Raw genomic sequence first — 24,087 nt, forward strand, 5'->3', positions numbered from 1 at the left:
TATAATGTTGCGCTACCATCCGATGTTATTGTAGCCCTGACGTCTTTGCAGAGACAGCGACTTACTCACCACCCCGGCCGGGTTGCGTCCTCCCCGCATTACCCCAGCCACCCACGTGTGCTGCTGCCTCCTTCCCCTCCCAGGCCCTGTACATGCTGCACAGGCTTCCAGAGATTGTACGTAAGATGTGCACGCGCACACACCGGCCCTCCTCTTAAAGGGCCGGTGTGCTATTTCCAGGAAATGCAGAAACAGGCAGATACTTATCTACCATGCAATATCATCAGGTCTGATTGACTTCATATTTATTCTGCTGCAGGACAACGACCCCAAACACCCAGTGTATTTAAGTCATCCTCCCATTAGGGGAGGTGCCTGCGCAACACATACAGTTAGTCAGTATACCAATCTGCTAGTTAGTTGTCAGGTCCCGTCAACCCTGTGTCCATCTCCTGTGACTGCCTTCCCATACCTGACTACCCCTTTTGTGCCCACCATTCCTGTTTATACCTGTCTGTCCAGCCTGGGTTAGTCACCCCATCTGTACCTGTCTATAGCTTGAGGCTCAGCTGCCATAGTCTCAGTCACTTCCCTGGGAGTGGTACCTGGTGTCTGTCTCGCGGTGGGCACTTAGCTAAGCCTCTCCCACTAAAGGGAAAGCCTGAGTCCCCCCTGTGGTCCATTGGGTCCACTAATCCCACTCGCTACCCTTACACTGGCTGCGAGCGTTACAATTATTCCAGAAACGCCAATTTGGGGAAGTCCAGATTTCCGTTGAGGGTGAATACTAGGGAATCCCTTCGACTCCGTACCACTGTTTAGCCATCGACAATCAGATTGCGATCTTTAGGCTCCACTTCCAGTGCTAGCGTCATATATCCCCTCCTCTACCAGCCTTTGTGGTCTTCAGACATTACAATTCTGTTTTAGTTGTCGATTTTGTTTACCATATTGTTTTCTTCTATTTCCAGGTTAAGCTATACGAGAAGACCATAAAAATGAATAAAATTAAATAAAATAAATATCTAAAGCCGAGTCCTGCCATTACATTATATAGAATATGTAGGTTCGTTGCTCATATGAAATTTAGAAATAGTTTATGAATAATTTATTAACAATTTCTCATTTTACTGCCCAAGCCAAGTAACCAGTCGTTCTGCCCCCGCTTATGCTAATGAATGGAAATATGCACAAAAATGGTGCTCCGAGAAGAATGATTTATGACCCTGCTATACTCTATACTTGATTCTGTTAATAATATGAATAGCGTATTCCATATCCACTGTTTTATTAGTCACTGTGAAATCCAGAATTGTGCAGATTTTTAATGTCCAGAGTCCAGTTTATGGGATTATAGATAAATCTGGGTCTGCTTCCAAGGACAATTGGCGTCATTTTGGAAGCAGCTATGAATGTAACAATCAGCATAAACCTTAGTAATAAAATAAGGCTCTGTTCACACTAACACTTTGTTTCGAGCCTCCATCAGTTGTCTCTGCAGATTTTGCTGAAAGAATAACATTGCATGCCTTAGTATGGAAACCACTCCAGAACTCGACAGAACCATTACAGGTCAATGGGTTGGGTACTAGAGGTATATACATAACCTTAGTGTGAATATAGCCTAAAACAAACATCAATTCAACATTGCATGTCTAGAAGAATTGCATGTCAACCTGCACCTATAGGTGTATTATGTGGGCCGGTAAAGCTGTCCATATATATGGAATTGCATGCCTGAGCCATTAGAGGCGTTGTATAATCAAGACAATGTTGTTCATACTTCTATTTGTCCTTACCTTTCTTCTTGTCTACATATATCCTGTGATGAGTAATATCAGATGATTGTGATACTCCGTTGGGAGATGTTTATGCTATATTTGTCTATGTTTCATCCTTTAGTAAGTTCCAATATTGTAATTAATTTGTTTAAAAGGGTTTTTCTTTTTACCACTACTTAATGTGACCCTCTTTCATTTGTCCTAACTATTCCTAACTAAAACTTTCCTAATCTTCTTCTCTGCTCCTGTAAGCTGATCTCTCTGTGGCACGTATATTGTTATGTTGATGCTTTAGTTTTCATCCTTCTGGTCTGGAGAAACAAACAAACTGAGCAGGTAACATCACTGGTGGTGGCAGGCTGCCTCCCTGCGAGTGACAGCAGTGTGGGCAGGCATGCCCACATCACGTTTCACTCTCCTCTCAGCCTGCTTTATAGTGCGGTGCTTTCATGTATGTGACAAGTGCTGTGATGTGTAGATCGTTAGATAGTAAATCACATCGCACAATCTGCACATCGCAGCACTTGACGCATCAAGCACCGCACTCTAAAGCAGACTGAGAGGAGAGTGAAGTGTGATCTGTGAATACGTACCCAGACTACTGCAGTGAGAGGCAGCCAGTGACATTTCCTGCTCGTGGTCCGATTCCGGTCTCCAGACCAGAATGATAAAAGCTAAAACAACAACATTTAATATATGCACCACAGAGGGATCAGCTTTCAGGAGCAGGGTAGGTTAGCAGAAGTATATTAGGAAAGTGTTAGTTAGGAATAGTTAAGACAAATGAAAGGAAAATCTCTTTAATGAGAAATTCACAGAAATGTAAGTGTGATCTCACCTATATAATTTTTTTTTAGACACTTGGATGTCACAAAGGTGATTTCCTCATTTTGGGACTCCTTTTATAAGACCAAGCAAGAGCAATCCCTTCTCTGTAAACCAAAAGAAAAAAGGGGAAGCTCACCACGCTGTATGTAGCAGTTTCAGTCCATGAGATGGAAAATGGGTGCCAGATCCTCTGGTAAGGCGTCGACCAGAATGGTAGAAATAAAGGAGTGAAGGAACGGGATTGTCCAAAGAGCGATGAGTAAAATAAAAAAATCTTTATTCAAAGCGTTTTAAAAACACATTTAAAAAACTGCAGCATTTTAACACTGACACATTTCTGGCGCACAAAAAGACGCCCTTAATGTGCCAGAAACGCATCAGGTGTTAACGTGCTGCAGTTTTTTTTAGTGTTTTTAAAACGCTTTGAGTAAAGATTTTTTTTATTTTACTCCTCGCTCCTTGGCAGATGCCGTTCCCTCACTCCTTCAGTCCCTTCTCTGGTTGTCTTAAGGCCCAGTCACACACAACGACTTACCAGCGATCCCGAAAACGATGCGACCTGATAGGGATCGCAGGTAAGTCGCTGGGAGGTCGCAGGTGAGATGTCACACAGTCAGATCTTACCAGCGATGCAGTAACGATACAGGTCGCAGTAGCGGCCTGTATAACGATCTCAGCAGTCACTGTGACCCTGTCACACAGTGTCAAACGCAGCAATGCATCCTGCCCAGCAGGACATCGCCTTTGAAGAAAATGGCCTGGACCATTCTGCAATGACTAGAGATCTCACAGCAGGGGCCTGATCGCTGGTAGATGTCACACATAAGAAGATCGCTAACGGGTAACTCAGCTGCGATCTCGCTAGCGATCTCGTTATGTGTGACGGTACCTTTATACTGCCCTTAAGTACTAGCTAAGCTTCCTGGAAATATAGGAGTAGCGTCACATACATCAGCAGTAAAGAATGAAAATAAAGTTTATATAGTAACATGTCTCCTATTTTGGCAGAAAACTCACTTTTTATGATGGGGAAGAGTGTGGGCTATAATGCATACCATAAAAAGAAGCCAATTTACACGTTGCGACATCGCTACCGATATATCGTCAGGATCACGTCGTTAGTGACACACATCCGGCGCCGGTAGCGACATCGCAACATGTAAATCCTAAGTGCGACGATGAACGAGCACAGAAGTGTACAATATCGCTGATCTGTGTCACATCGTTCATTTCCATAATGTCGGGTCGACTGCAGGTACGATGTTGTTTGTCGCTCCTGCAGCACCACACATCGCTGTGTGTAAACCCGCAGGAACGACTAACATCTCCTTACCTGCGTCCACTAGCAATGCGGAAGGGAGAAGGTGGGCGGGATGTTATGTCCCGCTCCTCTCCGCCCCTCCGCTTCTATTGGCCGGACGATTAGTGACGTCGCGGTGACGCTGAACGCACCTCCCCCTTGAAGGAGGGATTGTTCGGCAGTCACAGCGACGTCGCCGAGCAGGTATGTGCATGTGACGATGCTGTAGCGATAATGTTCGCTACGGCAGCAATCACCACATATCGCGTGTGCGACGGGGCGGGTGCTATCACGCTGTACATCGCTAGCAATTGATAGCGATGTCGCAACGTGTAAAGCCCCCCTTAGGACCCGATTCATCATTGCATTGTTGTGATATTTTTGCCATGAATACATCTCAATTTGGTAACAAAATGTTTCAACTACTTGCACCTTTTTTCAAGTTGTCTTTTGTGTTTTAGTTATTTTTTTGATTTTTACGTCAATGTGGCTTTTACTGATCTGACTTTGTGCAAAGTTCTGAATTGACGTTTACCACATTGATTAATTTGGTGCAAACAACGCCACCAACAACCACAAGTCAAAAAAGAAAAGTGACCTGGAAAAAGAATGCAACCAATGATAAAGACCCTATTTTTTTTTCCCATAACACAGAAGGCGTAGCGTCATCCCTCCCGCTGACTGATTCCATCACATGGGGCGGACATGCCTCTTTATCTGTCCAGCCATCCTAGACTGAAGCTCTGACTACGTCTTTACAAAGTGCTGCACTCGATATATAAAAACTGCAGAAAACAAGACTGTAAAATAGTTTTTTAACAATGTCTGACTTTAATATTGACTCCAGCCTGCAAGTTCCCTCATGAAATGTTTGTTAAATATATTACTACCCCTTCTTCATTCCTACTCTGCAAAGTCAGGAAGACACAGCACCGCAGTAAGTGGTATATTCCAGGAGGACCCGTACAGATACATTAGAACCATCTCACACTATCTAATCTTTTTATGTAAAATTCCCAGAATACAATATTAATAAAAAAAAGAGCAAAATGTAATAAAATGGGCCAGGTTTTATGAAGCTTTACAATCTCGCTCTCATGTACTGCAGCCGGCAATCTTAGCACAGGCTACATATGATCGCTGAATATGGATGTGATAATGGCCATTTGAGGTTCAATTAACACGCTGGAACAGTTCTGGAGAGATTTCTTGATTGCCTTTTCTGCTGTTCGGTGCAGGCAGCGGAGTAAGTGAGCTAAGAGGTTTTAGCTTGATTAAACGGGCATTCTGTTGGGAAGATAACTCCTTGATGTGATCTGTCACCTGCTCTACGAGAATTTCAAATCAAGACATCTCCCCCATCACGCCGGCCGCCTGATTTTAACAATCATTTTCAATGTCGAACCTTGTTTTCGGGATCAAAAATGGAAAAAAAAAATATAGAAGAGAGAAGAATCTTTCCAAATATATGTTATGTTTATTATTATGCAAAAGGACGTCATAGAAGGGTGTCTACATCCGCGATGGAGAATGGAGTCATGCTACTGGGGATTAGTAATTCATGTGAATCATTGGAATGTAATGCTACATCTCACTTGAAGGGATAGTTTTGCGATTTAAAAAAGGAGGAAAAATATGTCCAAAACAGGGCTGGACAAATCATTGGTGAAACCCAAGGGTCCAAATGGTAAGAGGGTTCTTAACATCTCCAAAGCCAAAGGAATTGTGCCCAAGTGGTTAGAGGGCTCTCACCATCTCCAAAGCCGGTGGAATTGTGCCCAAATGTTTAGGGGGCTCCTACCATCTCCAAAGCCAGTGGAATTGTGCCCAAGTGGTAAAAGGGCTCCTACCATTTCCAAAGCTGATGGAATTGTGCCCAAGTGATAAGAGGGCTGCTGCCATGTCCAAACCTGGTGGACTTGTGCCCAAGTGGTAAAAGGGCTCCCACCATCTTCAAACCTGGTGGAATTGTGCCCAAGTGGTAAGAGGGTCCCACCATCTCGAAACCCAGTGGAATTGTTTCCAAGTGGTAAGAGGGCTCATACCATCTTCAAAGCTAGTGGAATTGTTCTCAAGTAGTAAGAGGGCCCCTACCATCTCCAAAGTCGGTGGAATTGTGTCAAGTGGTAAGAGGGCTCCTACCATTCCAAAGCCGATGGAATTGTGCTCAAGTAGTAAGAGGGCTCCTACCATCTCCAAAGCCGATGGAATTATGCTCAAGTGGCAAGAGGGAACCCACCATCTCCAAAGCCGGTGGAATTGTGTCCAAGTGGTAAGAGGGCTCCTACCATCTCCAAAGCTGGTGGAATTGTGCCCAAATGGTAAGAGGGCTCCCACCATATCCAAACCTGGTGGAATTATGTGCAAGTGGTATGAGGGCTCCCACCATCTCCAAAGCTTGTGGAATTGTGCCCAAATGGTAAGAGAGCTCCCACCATCTCCAAACCTGGTGGAATTATGTGCAAGTGGTATGAGGACTCCCACCATCTCCAAAGCTTGTGGAATTGTGCCCAAATGGTAAGAGGGCTCCCATCATCTCCAAACCTGGTGGAATTATGTGCAAGTGGTATGAGGACTCCCACCATCTCCAAAGCTTGTGGAATTGTGCCCAAATGGTAAGAGAGCTCCCACCATCTCCAAACCTGGTGGAATTATGCACAAGTGGTAAGAGGGCTCCCACCATCTCCAAAGCTGGTGGTATTGTGCATTATGATGAGCTACTGGGCTGAAAAGGGCCCTTATATTTGTTCTTGCACAGGGGCCCTCTTCTGTCTGTGTCCACCACTGATACAAAAGATCGGTTCATCATCCTGAATTTAACACCTTCAGCAACAGGCGATTTTCTGTTTCTCATTTTTGTTTATTCCTCCCATTCTTCCAAGAGTCCTAACTTTTTATTTTTCTGTCAGTATTGCCATTTGAGGGCTTATTTTTTGCAGGATGAGTTGCACTTTTGAATGAATCCATTCATTCTGCCCTATTTTGAACTAGAAAACGGGTAACAAATTCCAAGTGCGGTGAAATCCCCAAGTCCCTATCGCCATCTTCACCTTTTTTCGGCACCACCCTGTACTCATAACTTCTGATTGGCTGGAAGTCAGAAGTTATGTCACAAACGCTCAATGCTAGTCTATGAGAGTCAGAACGAGGCTCTCATAGACTTGTATTTTGTTGTAACCTTTGATGTGCTCCATGAAACACTGCAGTTGCCGGCAACTCACACATCGCCGAGAACCACGAAGCAATGCCGAACCCTGATACTACTCCCCACACCCTGGAAGCGGGCTGGAAACCCAGTAACCAAAACCTCATAAATAGGCAAAAACAAGGGTAAAAGAAAACTTGTGCACACCACACTCAAACACCAAGGAGTAACAGTATGTGAACTAGGGAGTAATGCAAAAGGTGTAGGACATAAATGGACAACTCGAGAACTCACACACCACGCAGAACCGCAATTGAAGAAAACCCACTGGCACCAAGGAAGCAGAAGCTATTTCTGGCACTCAACCTCACAATCCAGAACCGTATAAAGGGTAGAGGCAGCTGAGGATGGTAATCAGCAGCCTGAGCTTCCAGCAAAAAAAAACTCCTGCTGAGCTGGAGAGCAGTACAACCAGACCCAGCCGACGCCCATAACAGGCTATGCAACTAAAGCGGGCTTTACACACAGCGACGTCGCTGGTGAAAGCACCCACCCCCGTCGGTTGTGCATCATGGGCAAATCTGCCTGTGGCGCACAACATCACTAACCCGTCACACAGACTTACCTGCCTAGCAACGTCGCTGTGACCGGCAAACCGCCTCCTTTCTAAGGGGGCGGTTCGTTCGGCGTCACAGCAGCGTCACTAAGCGGCCGCCCACCTCCTTCCTTCCTCATTGGTGGCGGCCGCAGGTACGGTGATGTTCCTTGTTCTTGCGGTGTCACACATAGCGATGTGTGCTGCCGCAGGAACGACGAACAACCTGCGTCCAGCAACAGCAACGATAATTGGGATTAGAACGACGTGTCAACGATCAACGATATGGTGAGTATTTTTGATCGTTAACGGTCGTTCCTGCGTTTTACACGCAACGACGTTGCTAACGAGGCCGTGACCCCCAACGACATCTCGTTAGCGATGTCGTTGCGTGTAAAGCCCGCTTAAAGAATTTCAGGCTGCCTGTCGGACTCTGCAGTGTGAACAGAGTTTGATACCGCCATGATACCCAGTGAGTGCAACGCTGAACGTTGCACGACAAAGGATCTACCAGTAAACCTATGCATATGCCGCACATACAGCATTTCTGCCCTTATTTTCCCGCTATGGATAGCATCTAAAAATATATATTTCTGGGGGGTTAGCCATCCTTTAAGCTTGACGTTAAAACTTTTCCACATAACAATGATAACTTGTCAACAGAAAGTGTATTTAGGGCACACAATCTGCTGGTTAAGTAGAGCAAACTATGAACGCTTTGTTGGTATCTTAAAAATGAGGATCAGCACAGACTCAAAGCGAAAAACCCAAGTAATCTCAGCAGAAAATCAATTTAAACAGAAAACTTTTGTCGAGATTACTGCGTGCTGAAAGTCTTTGGCTTCGCTTCATGTTCTTACAGTTAGACAGTTTCTTAAAATGTGAGGGTGTCTGACAGCTTCAGTAGACTTTAAATTGCTCTAAACCCATTAAAAAGCATAAACAAACAGCCCGCGGCGCTGTAAATCAAGAGCAGCGCCTTCACCCCGGTAATATAAAACTCTCTTATTGTATTAGAAACCTAACCTACACCGGCTCCAATTCCGCACAACTAGCATCATTCTTTAACCTTTTAAAAGGTTCTGGAGAATAATACATGACCTGGAATTTACTGAAATGTTTTTATTAATGGTTTTGTTTTCTTGCAGTCGGCTTGTATTTTTTTTTTTTTTTTAGACCTTATCAGTTTAAAACAATACAGGAAAAATAAGAAAACAAGACCAATTAAGAGTGACGAAAAAGGAAAGTACAAGACCTGGACGTGCCTAATACTTTACTGATGGAGGAATAAGAATATATTGTGACAGCAATGGAGGAACAACTGCCAGAGATGTAGCATGGGATGGAGGGGGGCAACATAGGGGTGGTTTATTTATTAATTAAGGTCCCGATCTTCTAGTCTAGGTGCCTTAGATCTTCAGGCAGTTGCCACTTTTTGCACCAACTAGATGTCACCTCTCCCTGAAGAAGAGGTGGACTTTACCAGCGAAACGTGCGTCGGAGTGGGGCTTTGGTGATCAGTGTACAGGGGCATTATCCTTATGGGTAAGCTGTGAGCTATGTTTTTGCTCTTTAACACTTCCCTCACTGGGGTATATTTGATTATTGTTCAATTAAGGGTGTTGGAGGCTCCTTATCCTTATGGACCCCTTACTAGTCACTGAGACTGACTGGACATCTTAGGTTTATGTTTTTTAATGATTCTTTATTGAATGTATTTATGTAACTTTTTGAATATTTGCATGTGCTAATAAAGGTTTTGTAGTTATTGAGCCAAAACTCCTTTTTTCTCTTTTTTTTTCATTATTAGATGTCAATACAGTTGGAAACAATGGTGGAGCATGGGGCTAATGGTGAGAAAAAACTTCATTTTTTGGGGGGAGGGTATTATTCATTTTTAGCAGGGAGGCAGGGGGGCATTAATACTTTCTAAAAGACACACTCAGAGCCATTGTTTATTTTAAGGAGGCTTCAAGCCTGAGCTAAATGGGTTTGCAAATTAGAGTGAAAGAGATTGTCCATCACTTTTGCATTCCAAAAGTGTCTAATTGATACATTTTTTTCCAATGACCCGCCTCAGAGGAGTCTTTTTCCACAATTTCTAGATCAGGGAGTAGAGCCCAGCAAGGACTTGTACAGCATTTGAGTGGGAGCTGTGGGGATTGGTGAGCGAATGGGAATGGGTTATTTTATTTTTCTGAACCAATTAAATTTAATTTTTATACCCAATACAACTCTTTAAAGGATGTAGACACCTTTTAGTATATTTTTTTCTTAATTGCATATAATTATTTTTGCTCGTGTTTCTTTTATCATTTGACACACTTTACTCCCAGCTGATGTGCTATCACATTTTAAGTTTTGCTCAACTTTTGCTCTATAGTCATTAACAATAATAATTAGAAAAAGAGAGACGAAAGATTTATAATGTCCCAGTTAGACTACAGACGGGGATCAGGATCAGACTACAGATGGGGATCAGGATCAGACTACAGATGAGGATCAGACTACAGACGGGGATCAGGCTCACAGCACAAACTGGGATCAGGATCAGACTACAGACGGGGATCAGGATCAGACTACAGACGGGGATCAGAATCAGACAGCAGACAGGGATCAGGATCAGACTACAGATGGGGATCAGGGTCAGACTATAGATTGGGATCAGGATCAGACTACAGATAAGGATCAAGAGCAGACTAGGCAGACTATAGACGGGGATCAGGATCAAACTACAGTCAGGAATCAGGATCAGACTACAGATGAGGATCAGTATCACACTACAGATGGGGAGTGGGATCAGACTACAGATGGGGATCAGAATACAGACGGGGATCAGGATCAGACTTCAGATGGGGATCAAAAGCAGACTACACAGACTACAGATGGGGATCAGGATCAGCCTACAGACAGGGATCAGGATCAGACTACAGACTGGGATTAGGAACAGACTACAGATGGGGTCAGGATAATAATAATAATAATTTTATTCATTTATATAGCGCTATTAATTCCACAGCGCTTTACATACATTGGCAATGCTGTCCCCATTGGGGCTCACAATCTAGATTCCCTATCTGTATGTCTTTGGAGTGTGGGAGGAAACCGGAGAACCCCGGAGGAAACCCACGCAAACACGGGGAGAACATACAAACTCCTTGCAGATGGTGTCCTTGGTGGGATTTGAACCCAGGACCCCAGCGCTGCAAGACTGCAGTGCTAACCACTGAGCCACTGTGCTGCCCCAGACTACAGATGGGGATCAAGAGCAGACTACGCAGACTACAGATGGGGATCAGGATCAGCCTACAGACAGGGATCAGGATCAGACTACAGACTGGGATTAGGAACAGACTACAGATGGGGATCAGGATAAGACTACAGACAGGGATTATGATCAGACTGCAGACTGGGATCAGGATTAGACTACAGATGGGGATCAAGAGCAGACTACGCAGACTACAGATGGGGATCAGTATCAGACTACAGATGGGGATTAAGATCAGACTACAGATGGGGATCAGGATCAGACTACAGATGGGGATCAGAATACAGACAGGGATTAGGATCAGCCTACAGATGGGGATCAAGAGCAGACTATGCAGACTACAGATGGGGATCAGGATGAGACTACAGATCGGGATCAGGATCAGACTACAGATGGGGATCAGGATCAGACTACAGATGGGGATCAAGAGCAGGCTACTCAGACTACAGATGGGGATCAGGATCAGCCTACAGACAGGGATCAGGATCAGACTACAGACTGGGATTAGGAACAGACTACAGATGGGGATCAGGATAAGACTACAGACAGGGATTATGATCAGACTGCAGACTGGGATCAGTATTAGACTACAGATGGGGATCAAGAGCAGACTACGCAGACTACAGATGGGGATCAGTATCAGACTACAGATGGGGATCAGGATCAGACTACAAATGGGGATTAAGATCAGACTACAGATGGGGATCAGTATCAGACTACAGATGGGGATCAGGATCAGACTACAAATGGGGATTAAGATCAGACTACAGATGGGGATCAGGATCAGACTACAGATGGGGATCAGAATACAGACAGGGATTAGGATCAGCCTACAGATGGGGATCAAGAGCAGACTATGCAGACTACAGATGGGGATCAGGATGAGACTACAGATGGGGATCAGGATGAGACTACAGATGGGGATCAGGATGAGACTACAGATGGGAATCAGGATCAGACTACAGATGGGGATCAGGATCAGACTACAGATGAGGATCAGGATCAGAGTACAGATTGGGATCAGGATCAGACTACAGATGGGGATCAGGATCAGACTACAGATGGGGATCAGGATCAGACTACATATGTGGATCAGGATCAGACTACAGATGGGGATCAGACTACAGATTGGGATCAGAATCAGACTACAGATGGGGATTAGGATCGGACTACAGATGGGGATTAGGATCCGACTACAGATGGGGATCAGGATCAGACTACAGACGGGAATCAGGATCAGACTACAGATGGGGATTAGGATCAGACTACAGATGGGGATCAGGATCAGACTACAGACGGGAATCAGGATCAGACTACAGATGGGGATCAGGATCAGACTACAGATGGGAATCAGGATCAGACTACAGATGGGGATTAGGATCAGACTACAGATGGGGATCAGGATCAGACTACAGATGGGGATCAGGATCAGACTACAGATGGGGATCAGGATCAGACTACAGATGGGGATCAGGATCAGACTACAGACGGGAATCAGGATCAGACTACAGATGGGGATTAGGATCAGACTACAGATGGGGATCAGGATCAGACTACAGATGGGGATCAGGATCAGACTACAGATGGGGATCAGGATCAGACTACAGATGGGGATCAGGATCAGACTACAGATGGGAATCAGGATCAGACTACAGATGGGCATCAGGATCAGACTACAGATGGGGATCAGGATCAGACTACAGACGGGAATCAGGATCAGACTACAGATGGGGATTAGGATCAGACTACAGATGGGGATCAGGATCAGACTACAGATGGGGATCAGGATCAGACTACAGACGGGAATCAGGATCAGACTACAGATGGGGATCAGGATCAGACTACAGATGGGGATCAGGATCAGACTACAGATGGGAATCAGGATCAGACTACAGATGGGGATCAGGATCAGACTACAGACGGGAATCAGGATCAGACTACAGATGGGAATCAGGATCAGACTACAGACAGAGTTTGTTGCAGTCTGTAACCTTGGAGGCTCATAGGTCAGCACAGGAGCTGTAAACATAAAAAGATAATTGATTTTGGAGAGAACGTGAGTGATTGCATCAGTTTTTTTAGTAATGAGCTACAATAAGTGATCTCTTCCATACCCCTGATCATAAAAGATCAAATCCAGAGAGTTTCTTAAAGAAGTATGACAATGAGCGCAGGAGCCCAGACTTGTGCGACATGATAGCGATATGTTCAGAATAAAAGATTTCCTATTCATATTGATGTCACTGGTGACTCTTCAGTCTTCAGACGTACAGAATAAGATGTTTTCAGTTTTATTTCCATCCTCTCAATTAGCGCGCTCCTCGCAAGTGTCGGATCTGTCATTGCTGCCCGCGCAGATGATTTTATCTCACGTGTTTCTATAGCATACCTATTTTAATTCAGAAGTCAGCCCCTCGCGTTCAGCCCGGAGTCTCCCACACACTCTATTTCTGGCTCTTGTGACTTTGTAGTTTATTTGCTTTTTACAATACCTGTACAAACCACATAAAAAGTGAGCAATTTGAAGTTCTAAAATATCACAACACAATCCCTTTAAGTACCTTAAAGGGAGGTGATCGGTACAAAATAAATGTTCAAACAAAGCACAGGCGCTCAATGCACCTTGGCAAGGCCAAACAGATAAGTGCACCTTTCTACCTAGTTTTGTCTATTTCCAAATACCACCCATTTAGCCTGATTGGCAGCTCCTCAATGTCCCTCCTCCCTGCTGCTGCTGAACTCCACCCACCTAACTTGATTGGCAGCTTTTCAATGTCCCTCCTCCCTGCTGCTGAACTCCACCCACCTAACTTGATTGGCAGCTTTTCAATGTCCCTCCTCCCTTCTCCAGAATCTCCACTCATTTAGCCTGAGTGATAGCTGCTTAATGTCCCTCCTCACTGCTGCTGCATCTCCACCAGCTCAGCCTGATTGACAGCTCCTCCGTGTCTCTCCTCTCTGCTGCTGACTATACACCCACCATGCCTGATTGACAGATTTTCAGTGTCCCTCCTCTCTGCTGCTGAATATCCACAGACCGATGCTGATTAACATATTTTCAGTGTCCCTCCTTTCTGCCGCTGAATATCCATAAACAGATCCTGACTGACAGCTCCTCAGTGTCCCTCCTCTCTGCTGTTGAATATGCATAAACAGATCCTGACTGAAAGCTCCTTAGTGTCCCTCCTTTCTGCCGCTGAATATCCATAAACAGATCCTGACTGACAGCTCCTCAGTCTGATCTCCTTTCTGCTGCTCAATATCCATCCACCAAGCCTGATTAACAGATTTTCAGTGTACCTCCTCTCTGCTGCTGAATATCCACAGACCGATCCTGATTAACAGCTCCTCAGTGTCCCTCCTCTCTGCTGCTAAATATCCATAAACAGATCCTGATTGACAGCTCCTCAGTGTCCCTCCTCTCTGCTGCTCAATATCCACTCACCGATCCTGATTGACAGCTCCTCAATGTCCCTCCTCTCTGCTGCTAAACATCCATAAACAGATCCTAACTGAAAGCTCCTCAATGTCCCACCTTTCTGCTGCTGAATGTCCATAAACAGATCCTGACTGACAGCTCCTCAGTGTACCTTCTCTCCGCTGCTCAATCAATATCCACTCACCGATCCTGATTGACAGCTCCTCAGCATCCCTCCTCTCTGCTGCTAAACATCCATAAACAGATCATGACTGACAGCTCCTCATTGTCCCACCTTTCTGCTGCTCACTATCAAACCACCTAGCCTGATGGAGAGATTCTCAGTGTCCCTACTTTCTGCTGCTGAATATACACCCACCTAGCTTGATTGACATTTCCTCAGTGCCCCTCCTCTTTGCTGCTGAATACACACCCACCTAGCTTGATTGACATTTCCTCAGTGCCCCTCCTCTTTGCTGCTGAATACACACCCACCTAGCTTGATTGACATTTCCTCAGTGCCCCTCCTCTCTGAAAATCCAGCCGCCTAGACTGATATAGAGTATTCACAGACCAATCCTGATTGACAGCTGCTCAGTGTTCCTCCTCCCTGCTGATGCTGAGCATCCCCCCGCCTATCCTAACTGACAGCTCCATAATGTCACTTATCCCTGCTGCTGAGTCTCCCCCCACTTAGCCTAATTGACAGTTCCTCAGTGTCCCTCCTCTCTGCTGCCTCTGAGATCTCTCCCTACTCAGTACCAGTCCAGCTGGGCAGCCATGGACTGAAAACACATGGATTCATGAGATCTTTCATTCTCTAACTGGAGTGCTCTGGTGTGGATTATCAGCGTAAGCTCACCAGCCTCATCAGGTCTAAAACATCTATTTAGAAATGTGTGTAATTTACTTTGCAAAACCTAACGACAGGTACAATTTAATTTAACAGCATAAAATTTATGCTATGGATTTTTCCGTGCGAATTTAACCCTTTACATTGGAACTGTAATGTTTAACTAAGGCTATGTTCCCAGGTCCTGTAATCATTTTCATTTTTGGATCCATTTGGATAATGTGAGTGTGACGCCCTGGCCGGGCCAGGTAGTCACAAATAGGCCCCTGCACTACATCTTTCCCTCACAGGTGACATCAGCCAACCTTTAAAACCCTAGTCACCCCCCTCAGGGCTAGATAGACACACCAGGGGGCGGAGCCAGGCAATTGGAAGACGCCCACTAAGGAGTCTAGACAGCCTGAGGGCAGGAAAGTAAAGAGATTCTGTTAGAGTTCAAGTTGGAGAGGACTGTGGGCTGGAGCTGTGTGCAGCTCCAGCAGAGGCGAATACTCCAAATTGAACAGCGCCAGGGTTGGAGCCCTGGTGCCATTGGCTAGGAGGCAGACGGCGGTCTCTGTCTGCAGGAGCCGGGAAGACGGCTCGGTGTTACCGACGTGGACTGGGGCAGGGTAGTGGCCTGCCGGTACCGACCCCGGGAACCGACTCGGAAACCAGAGCACACAGGGGGGTACTCGGACCCTGAAGCCGGGACCAGAAGCGACTGGAACCAGTTAATTTACCGATTGAGGCCAGGACTAAAGGTCCTGTCCCACCCAAAGTCCCTATTAGAAGACAACAGCCCACCGAGGGGGATAGCAGGCCACCGCCAGGGCTCAGAGATCCCACGGGCCAGCATCTGCGGGCAAGGGCTCCTTAGGCCACATCTAGCAGGGAGCGGACTCCTGAAGTTGCAAGCACAGGCAGTCCACCATTCTAAAAAGGTGCTTCAATAGTGAGTACACCAGCACCCTGCGGTCGCCCATCTCCCTGCACCAAAACCCCAACGGGTCCCGGGGCCAGCATTCCTGCCCACGGAGGGGTTAACAACTTGCTGCATAACATCTCCCCTGGGTGCCCCCATAACTGCATCGGTGGTGTCCAACCTCACCACACACCGTGGGTGGTGTCACGAACTTACTACGGCTCAGCCCGTACATATACGTCCTACATCCACCACTATAACCCCCTTTTTGATTGAAGTGACCGCGAGACCCCTGGGTCCGGAGACCCTCGAGCTACCCACAGAAGGTCCGGATCCGAGCAGCTCGGCTGCTGAGAGCGGGGCGGTACATGAGCATTGAACTGAGCTTGCCTCATGACGTCACCGCTCGTCATGCCCGTGGCCACTCCCACACTGCTGTATAACCCTGTGGTGCCTGGGCTGCACTTCAGTTCACTGCATTGCTTCTCTCAGCAGTGTGTGCGGCTGCAGTCACTGCTCTCCCAGCCAGGGGGGAATGTTTCTTTTTTTTTAAAGATTGAAATTGAGGCTAAAAACAACTCTAAACACCATTTAGTGCCACATATAAGGAAAAGGGCACAAGCTTACAATATGCAGGGGGTGGGGCATTATACACTGTGTGCAGAATTATTAGGCAAATGAGTATTTTGATACCATTATACTTTTATACATGTCGTCCTACTCCAAGCTGTATAGGCTGAGAGCCAACTACCAATTAAGTAAATCCGGTGATGTGCCTCTCTGTAATGAGGAGGGGTGCGGTGTAATGACATCAACACCCTATATAAGGGGTGCTTAATTATTAGGCAACTTCCTTTCCTTTGGCAAAATGGGTCAGAAGAGAGATGTGACGGGCTCTGAAAAGTCCATATTGTGCGATGTCTTGCAGAGGGATGCAGCAGTCTTGAAATTGCCAAACTTTTGAAGCGTGATCACCGAACAATCAAGCGTTTCATGGCAAATAGCCAATTGGGTCGCAAGAAGTGTGTTGGGCAAAAAAGGCGCAAAATAACTGCCCATGAATTGAGGAAAAACAAGCGTGAAGCTGCCATTTGCCACCAGTTTGGCCATATTTCAGAGCTGCAACGTTACTGGAGTATCAAAAAGCACAAGGTGTGCCATAGTCAGGGACATGGCCAAGGTATGGAAGGCTGAAAAACCACCACCTCTGACCAAGAAACATAAGATAAAACGTCAAGACTGGGCCAAGAGATATCTTAAGACTGATTCTTCACAGGTTTTATGGACTGATGAAATGAGAGTGACTCTTGATGGGCAGATGGATGGGCCAGAGGCTGGATCAGTAAAGGGCAGAGAGCTCCACTCCGACTCAGACGCCAGCAAGGTGGAGGTGGGCACTGGTATGGGCTGGGATCATCAAAGATCAACTTGTGTCACCTTTTCGGGTTGAGAATGGAGAGAAGCTCAACTCCCAGACCTACTGCCAGTTTCTGGAAGACAACTTCTTCAAGCAGTGGTACAGGTAGAAGTTGGTATCATGCAAGAAAAACATGATTTTCATGCAGGACAATGCTCCATCACATGCATCAAACTACTCCACAGCGTGGCTGGCCACTAAAGGTCTAAAAGATGAAAAAATAATGACATGGCCCCCTTGCTCACCTGATCTGAACTCCATAGAGAACCTGTGGTGCCTCATAAAATGTGAAATCTACAGTGAGGGAAAACAGTGCACCTATGGGAGCAGTGTCTGGAGGCTGTGGTGGCTGTTGCACGTAATGTTGATCGTAAACAGATCAAGCAATGACAGGATCTATGGATGGTCGGCTGCTGAGTGTCATCAGAAAGAAAGGGGCTATATTGGTCACTAGTTTTTTGGGGTTTTGTTTTTGCATGTCAGAAATATTTCTAAATTTTGTGCAGTTATATTGGTTTACCTGGTGAAAATAAACAAGTGAGATGGGAATAGATTTGGTTTTTATTAAGTTGCCTAATAATTCTGCACAGTAATAGTTACCTGCACAAACAGATATCCTCCTAAGATAACCAAATCTAAAAAACCCTCCAACTGCCAAAAATATTAAGCGCTGATATTTCGAGTCTTTTGGGTTGATTGAGAACATAGTTGTAATCAATAATAAAAAAAAGTCCTCTAAAATACAACTTTCCTAAGGCTACTTTCACACATCAGTTTTCTGTATTCAGGCACAGTCCTTTTTTTTGCCGTATCCAACGTTTCCGTTTTTGTTGTGCAAACCGGAGCAAACCGGACCTACCGGATCCGTTTTTAAGCGGATCCGTTTAGGACGGATCCGTTAAAAAACGGATCCGGTAGGTCCGGTTTGCATCCGTTTTGCATCCGTTATGTCCGTTTTTTGACGGATCCGTTTTTTTAACACTAAACAAACAATTAACGAGTTCCGTATTCTGATTGGCTATTGGGAACATATAGTATATATACAGTATTTTGAAGCATATATGACAGAATGAAGACAGAGGCAAGCAGAAACCATGGATGCTATTCTTGCAAATTACACAAAGATCGCTGCAGATTTTATATTTGAGGCAAATCGCTTGGCTATCATCGTCAGAGAAAAGGAGCGACAGCGACTGAGGCGTCAGCGACATCGACGCTTTTGGATCCATCCCCTGACTGCACAGAGACTGACACGTGGGGTGTTTTCAACCCTATACCTGGAGCTCCGTGGAAACCATGAAAAATTCACAAGCTATGTCCGGATGTCAGTGATTAATTTTGACGTCCTCCTTGGCCTTGTTGCGGACAACATCCGTAAAACGGACACCTACAGCCGGTTCTCTATAACACCCGAGGAGCGTTTGCTGGTTACGCTTAGGTAAGTTTTTTTTTTTTAAATTGTATCCTCCTGTAAATTGACTTTTAACTGTAATGTGTTTGCTATTATTTTTTTATAATTATTGTCTTTCCTTTACAGATTCCTTGCAACTGGAGAGTCGCTTTCATCCCTCCACTACCAGTTTCGACTAGGAATTTCCACCATCTCGGGAATCATTAGAGACACTTGCCAAGCCTTGTGGGATTGCCTCCATGATGATTTCATCCCCCAGCCCACCAGGGACAGATGGCTTGCAATTGCTGAACAATACTATAACATTTGTCAGTTTCCAAATTGCCTTGGCTCAGTGGACGGCAAACATATAAGAATTGTGAAACCAGCTGCTTCGGGGTCAGAATACTACAATTATAAAAAGTATTTCTCAATTGTCCTAATGGCAATAACGGATGCGGACTACAAATTCATCTCAGTGGACATTGGCGCATATGGGAGATCCAATGACTCTCAGGTCTTTAAAATGTCCCCAATGGGGCGGCGAATCTATGGGAATACTTTTGATTTCCCTCCTGCAAGACCTCTTCCTGGCACATGTGAGCCCCCAATGCCCTTTGTTTTTGTGGCCGACGAAGCCTTTCAACTCTCCCAACATCTATTGAAGCCATATGCAAGCCGTGGATTGACGCAAACCCAAAAAATATACAATTACAGATTATCCAGAGCCAGAAGAATGGTGGAATGCTCCTTTGGGATACTAACCAGCAAATGGCGAGTCTTGTTAACATCCATTAATTTAAACATTGAAACTGTGGATGAAATTGTGAAAGCATGTGTGGTACTGCACAATTTTGTTTTAACAAAGGAACCTTTGTCCTTGGATGACCAGAGTTTGGAATCCACCGCTTTGTCTGACTACACCAGTCCTGGATTTAGGAGTAGTGTTGCCTGTTCCACAATCCGTGACAAATATGCTGACTATTTTGTGTCCCCAGAAGGTAGAGTAGATTGGCAAGATCAAATGGTGTAAGATCTTTGTTTAGTTTTATAACAAATAAAAATAGTTAAAAATAAATTAAAAAATATCTTGTTAACTTTGTTAATTTTAATCTTTCACTCGCTTTAAAAATTTGTAATTTTTTCACCGTCAAATTACAACATGTTATGTTTTTGTATTACCTTATTATTAACTTAACTTGCAAAATAATATTCACCCCCAAAAAAAACAAGAACAAATAAATACTTTTCAACAAAAAACTTTTATTTTTATTACAAACATAAATTATAAATTGGTATATCTTGGGCTTGGGGTGGAGATAGTACTGGAGGGGCTGACAGGTGGGAACACACGCACAGTTGGAGTATTGAGGGTGGAAAGTGGTGTTGGTGGTGGTGGTGGGGAAGTAACAGAAGGTGAAGGTGTGGTTGAGAAACCAAGAGGGAAACCAGGAGATGGGATGGGATTTGGTAAGGATTGAGGGGTGGAGTGGAGGGATTGGGAGACAGAAGAGGTGGCGGGTGAATTAGTGGCTTGAGTTGGGGTCATGACGGGTGTGGAAGGCGAGATGTGGTAGTGGGTAGGAAGTGTAGGGGCAGATGTGGTTGGGAGCTGGTACTGGGCCGCAGGCTGGTACTGGGCAGCAGGCTGGTACTGGGCAGCAGGCTGGTACTGGGCAGCAGGCTGGTACTGGGCAGAAGGCTGGTACTGGGCAGCAGGCTGGTACTGGGCAGCAGGCTGGTACTGGGCAGCAGAGGGAGTAGGGACAATGGCTGGAGGGGGGGCAGGTGCTGGAGGAGGGGTGGGTGGAGGTGGTTGGGAGTCAACCTGCGCCAGAGCCTGCCGTGTGGCTTGCATTACATGCATCTGATGGTCAAGAGATAGCTTTTCCATGCGCTCTAGTACGGCTTGAAAAAAACAATGATTGGGTGATTTACTTGCATCTAAATGCAGCCTGTCCAGACGCGTGCACAATTCGTGTGTATTTTTTTCCATATTGGCATTTATGAAGCTAAAAGATGCACGATTTTGTTCTGATAATAATTGAATCGCGTTCTGGAAGGCTGCATTTAGATGCAAGAACTCGGGCGCATAGCTCTTTTCCTGACCCCTATGACGCTGACGCCCAGAACCCAAAGGTGTTCTACTGAGGGCAGCAGTGTCAGAGGGGTGGGGTAGGGGAAAAGCTATCTCATCACCAGCAGCTTCAGGTAATGAAGTCTCACGTGAAGCTCCAGCGCAGGTGGATGGGACAGATGTAGATGGAAGGGAAGGTTCAGATGGGTGGGGTCTGTGCGTGTGTTCACCAGTGGCGGACTGTTCAGGGATCGCTCCTGTCGGGTTCGATGCAGGCTCCTGAGTGCTGCAGACGGTGCTGGTAAAAAGAGGAAAAACAAAATAATAATTAATTTAATTGCTATACAGTGCCACAGAAAAAAAAAAAAAAGGCAAAAGAAATCAGACATAAAATATTATACTTTGTACATATTGTGGGGAATATTTACCTTCTGCACACCATAGTTGTCCGGAGGAACGACAACGCTCTAAAGTAACGGTACTTCGATCTGCGTCCTCCGGATCCACTCGGGGCCTGCATCTCTTGATTTAACTCCTTTTTGAAGCGATCCCTGATAGACCGCCACCGCTTTTGTAGTTTGTCACCTGAAAGTGGAAAACACAAAGTGGTTAGTATACAACACATTACATCCTGCAGCATAACCTACTGAACTGTGAATACTTACGCTGTTTCTTCTGGCCACGAGAATTGAGCTCCCCCCAACCTTCTACCGCTGCGTGGCATACCTCGTCCCAGAGTCGACGGGTTACGATAGTATCAGCGTGGCGGCGGTCAGCCATGTTCCACAGCGGCTCCCTCTCTCTAACTTCATCGATGAGGAGGTCGATGTTGATAAATCCGGCCTCCTCACCGTCAGAATCGGGAGCACGCTGTGATGCCTGTTCAAAGAAAGAAAAAAGAAATTAAAAAAAAAAATAGACAAAAAATCACACTGACATGAAAAAAAAAACAAAAAAAAAAAACTTACAGTATGACCACCGCCACCTCGACGACGACCCTGGGACGGTCTTGGGGGAGCTCTATCGTGAGCCCTAGAAGTTGAAGCCTTTAGTGAATAAAAAAAAAAAAACATTATTTACTTATGTGTTTGGTGTGCTGTGGTAAACAATTCCTGTATGAAACTTACACTCTGACCGCCCGCTCCGTGTATTTCTCCACCCCTTCCGTCCTCTTCTGGCAGCATCTCCTGTGATGTTTCGGCCACCTGTGTAAATGTCGTTTATTTAAAAAATTTTTTTGTTTTTTTAAAAAAAAAAAAAAAAAAAAAAATACCTCAGTTTGTGAACCGAAGGGCGGGCTACCAGAAGACGACATATTTTATTACAGGCCACGCACACCAACTTGATGGGCCAAACTTTTCCGTCAACACTGCACCTGCAAAAAAAGAAAAAAAAATGTCTAAGTACATGTACGCAGCTCACAGCAGTGATCTGTGGACATTACTGTGGACATTACCTCTGGAACACTGTCCTCCAAATTCGCACTGACTGCAAACGGACACAGGAACTGGCTGTCCTCAAATTTTCCGTCAACACTGCACCTGCAAAAAAAGAAAAAAAAATGTCTAAGTACATGTACGCAGCTCACAGCAGTGATCTGTGGACAGTACTGTGGACATTACCTCTGGAACACTGTCCTCCAAATTCGCACTGACTGCAAACGGACACAGGAACTGGCTGTCCTCAAATTTTCCGTCAACACTGCACCTGCAAAAAAAGAAAAAAAAATGTCTAAGTACATGTACGCAGCTCACAGCAGTGATCTGTGGACAGTACTGTGGACATTACCTCTGGAACACTGTCCTCCAAATTCGCACTGACTGCAAACGGACACAGGAACTGGCTGTCCTCAAATTTTCCGTCAACACTGCACCTGCAAAAAAAGAAAAAAAAATGTCTAAGTACATGTACGCAGCTCACAGCAGTGATCTGTGGACAGTACTGTGGACATTACCTCTGGAACACTGTCCTCCAAATTCGCACTGACTGCAAACGGACACAGGAACTGGCTGTCCTCAAATTTTCCGTCAACACTGCACCTGCAAAAAAAGAAAAAAAAATGTCTAAGTACATGTACGCAGCTCACAGCAGTGATCTGTGGACAGTACTGTGGACATTACCTCTGGAACACTGTCCTCCAAATTCGCACTGACTGCAAACGGACACAGGAACTGGCTGTCCTCAAATTTTCCGTCAACACTGCACCTGCAAAAAAAGAAAAAAAAATGTCTAAGTACATTGTACGCAGCTCACAGCAGTGATCTGTGGACAGTACTGTGGACATTACCTCTGGAACACTGTCCTCCAAATTCGCACTGACTGCAAACGGACACAGGAACTGGCTGTCCTCAAATTTTCCGTCAACACTGCACCTGCAAAAAAAGAAAAAAAAATGTCTAAGTGCATGTACGCAGCTCACAGCAGTGATCTGTGGACAGTACTGTGGACATACCTCTTCCCTGGAGCACTGGACTGGAGGACAGCAGAAGTTGAAGTCAGGAACCAACGGCAGGAGGTGTGTAGAATGGGCTGGATCCTTTTATAAGTTTTGTGATGATGAAAAAAAAAATTTGCGCATGCTCTGTTTACCAAACCGGATGCGGTCACCGCATCCGGTTTAAACCGCATTGCGCCGGATCCGGCATGCATAGACACCCATTGTATACAATGCCGTATTGCGCCGGATCCGGCAGAATGCGGTTATTTTAAGGGGACAAAAAACGTTACATGATACGTTCTATCCGGCCGCCGCATTCAATTATTTTGCCGCATCCGGAAAAAAACGGATGCAACGCAAAGCCATCCGGTACAATCCGGCAACAATGCAAGTCTATGGGGAAAAACCGGATGCGGTACCGGATCCGTTTTACCCGTTTTTTTCCGGATTGAACCTGATGGCAAAAAACTGATGTGTGAAAGTAGCCTAATAATTCTGCACACGGTGTATATGTGTTGCATATCTATCTATTTATTATTTATCTGTCATCTATCTCTGTATCTAGCTCGCTATATATACTTATAACGGCTCTGCTATCGGTTCTATGGACTGTAATGTGGGGATGGACCCTTATGGAATGACTAGTGACAGGCATAGATTATACCGCATTTCAC

At 45.3% G+C, this 24,087-nt stretch overlaps 2 protein-coding genes across 7 annotated transcripts in view; both read right to left on the minus strand.

The window, feature by feature from the left end:
• LOC142249007 (cytosolic carboxypeptidase 6-like) overlaps positions 1 to 24,087 on the minus strand; it is a 2,064,630-nt gene that overhangs the window by 1,494,056 nt on the left and 546,487 nt on the right. The window lies entirely within an intron of this gene.
• On the minus strand, positions 20,912 to 22,348 carry LOC142249342 (uncharacterized). The gene is made up of 7 exons (XM_075320968.1): positions 22,250 to 22,348; positions 22,104 to 22,181; positions 21,945 to 22,022; positions 21,642 to 21,855; positions 21,405 to 21,561; positions 20,984 to 21,274; positions 20,912 to 20,933 (listed from the first exon to the last, which is right to left on the minus strand). The coding sequence occupies exons 1-7, from the start codon at positions 22,289 to 22,291 to the stop codon at positions 20,912 to 20,914; spliced, it is 882 nt and encodes a 293-aa protein (XP_075177083.1). The 5' UTR covers positions 22,292 to 22,348.

Source organism: Anomaloglossus baeobatrachus, chromosome 8, assembly GCF_048569485.1.
Source record: "Anomaloglossus baeobatrachus isolate aAnoBae1 chromosome 8, aAnoBae1.hap1, whole genome shotgun sequence".
In the NCBI taxonomy this organism is placed as follows: Eukaryota; Metazoa; Chordata; class Amphibia; order Anura; family Aromobatidae; genus Anomaloglossus; species Anomaloglossus baeobatrachus.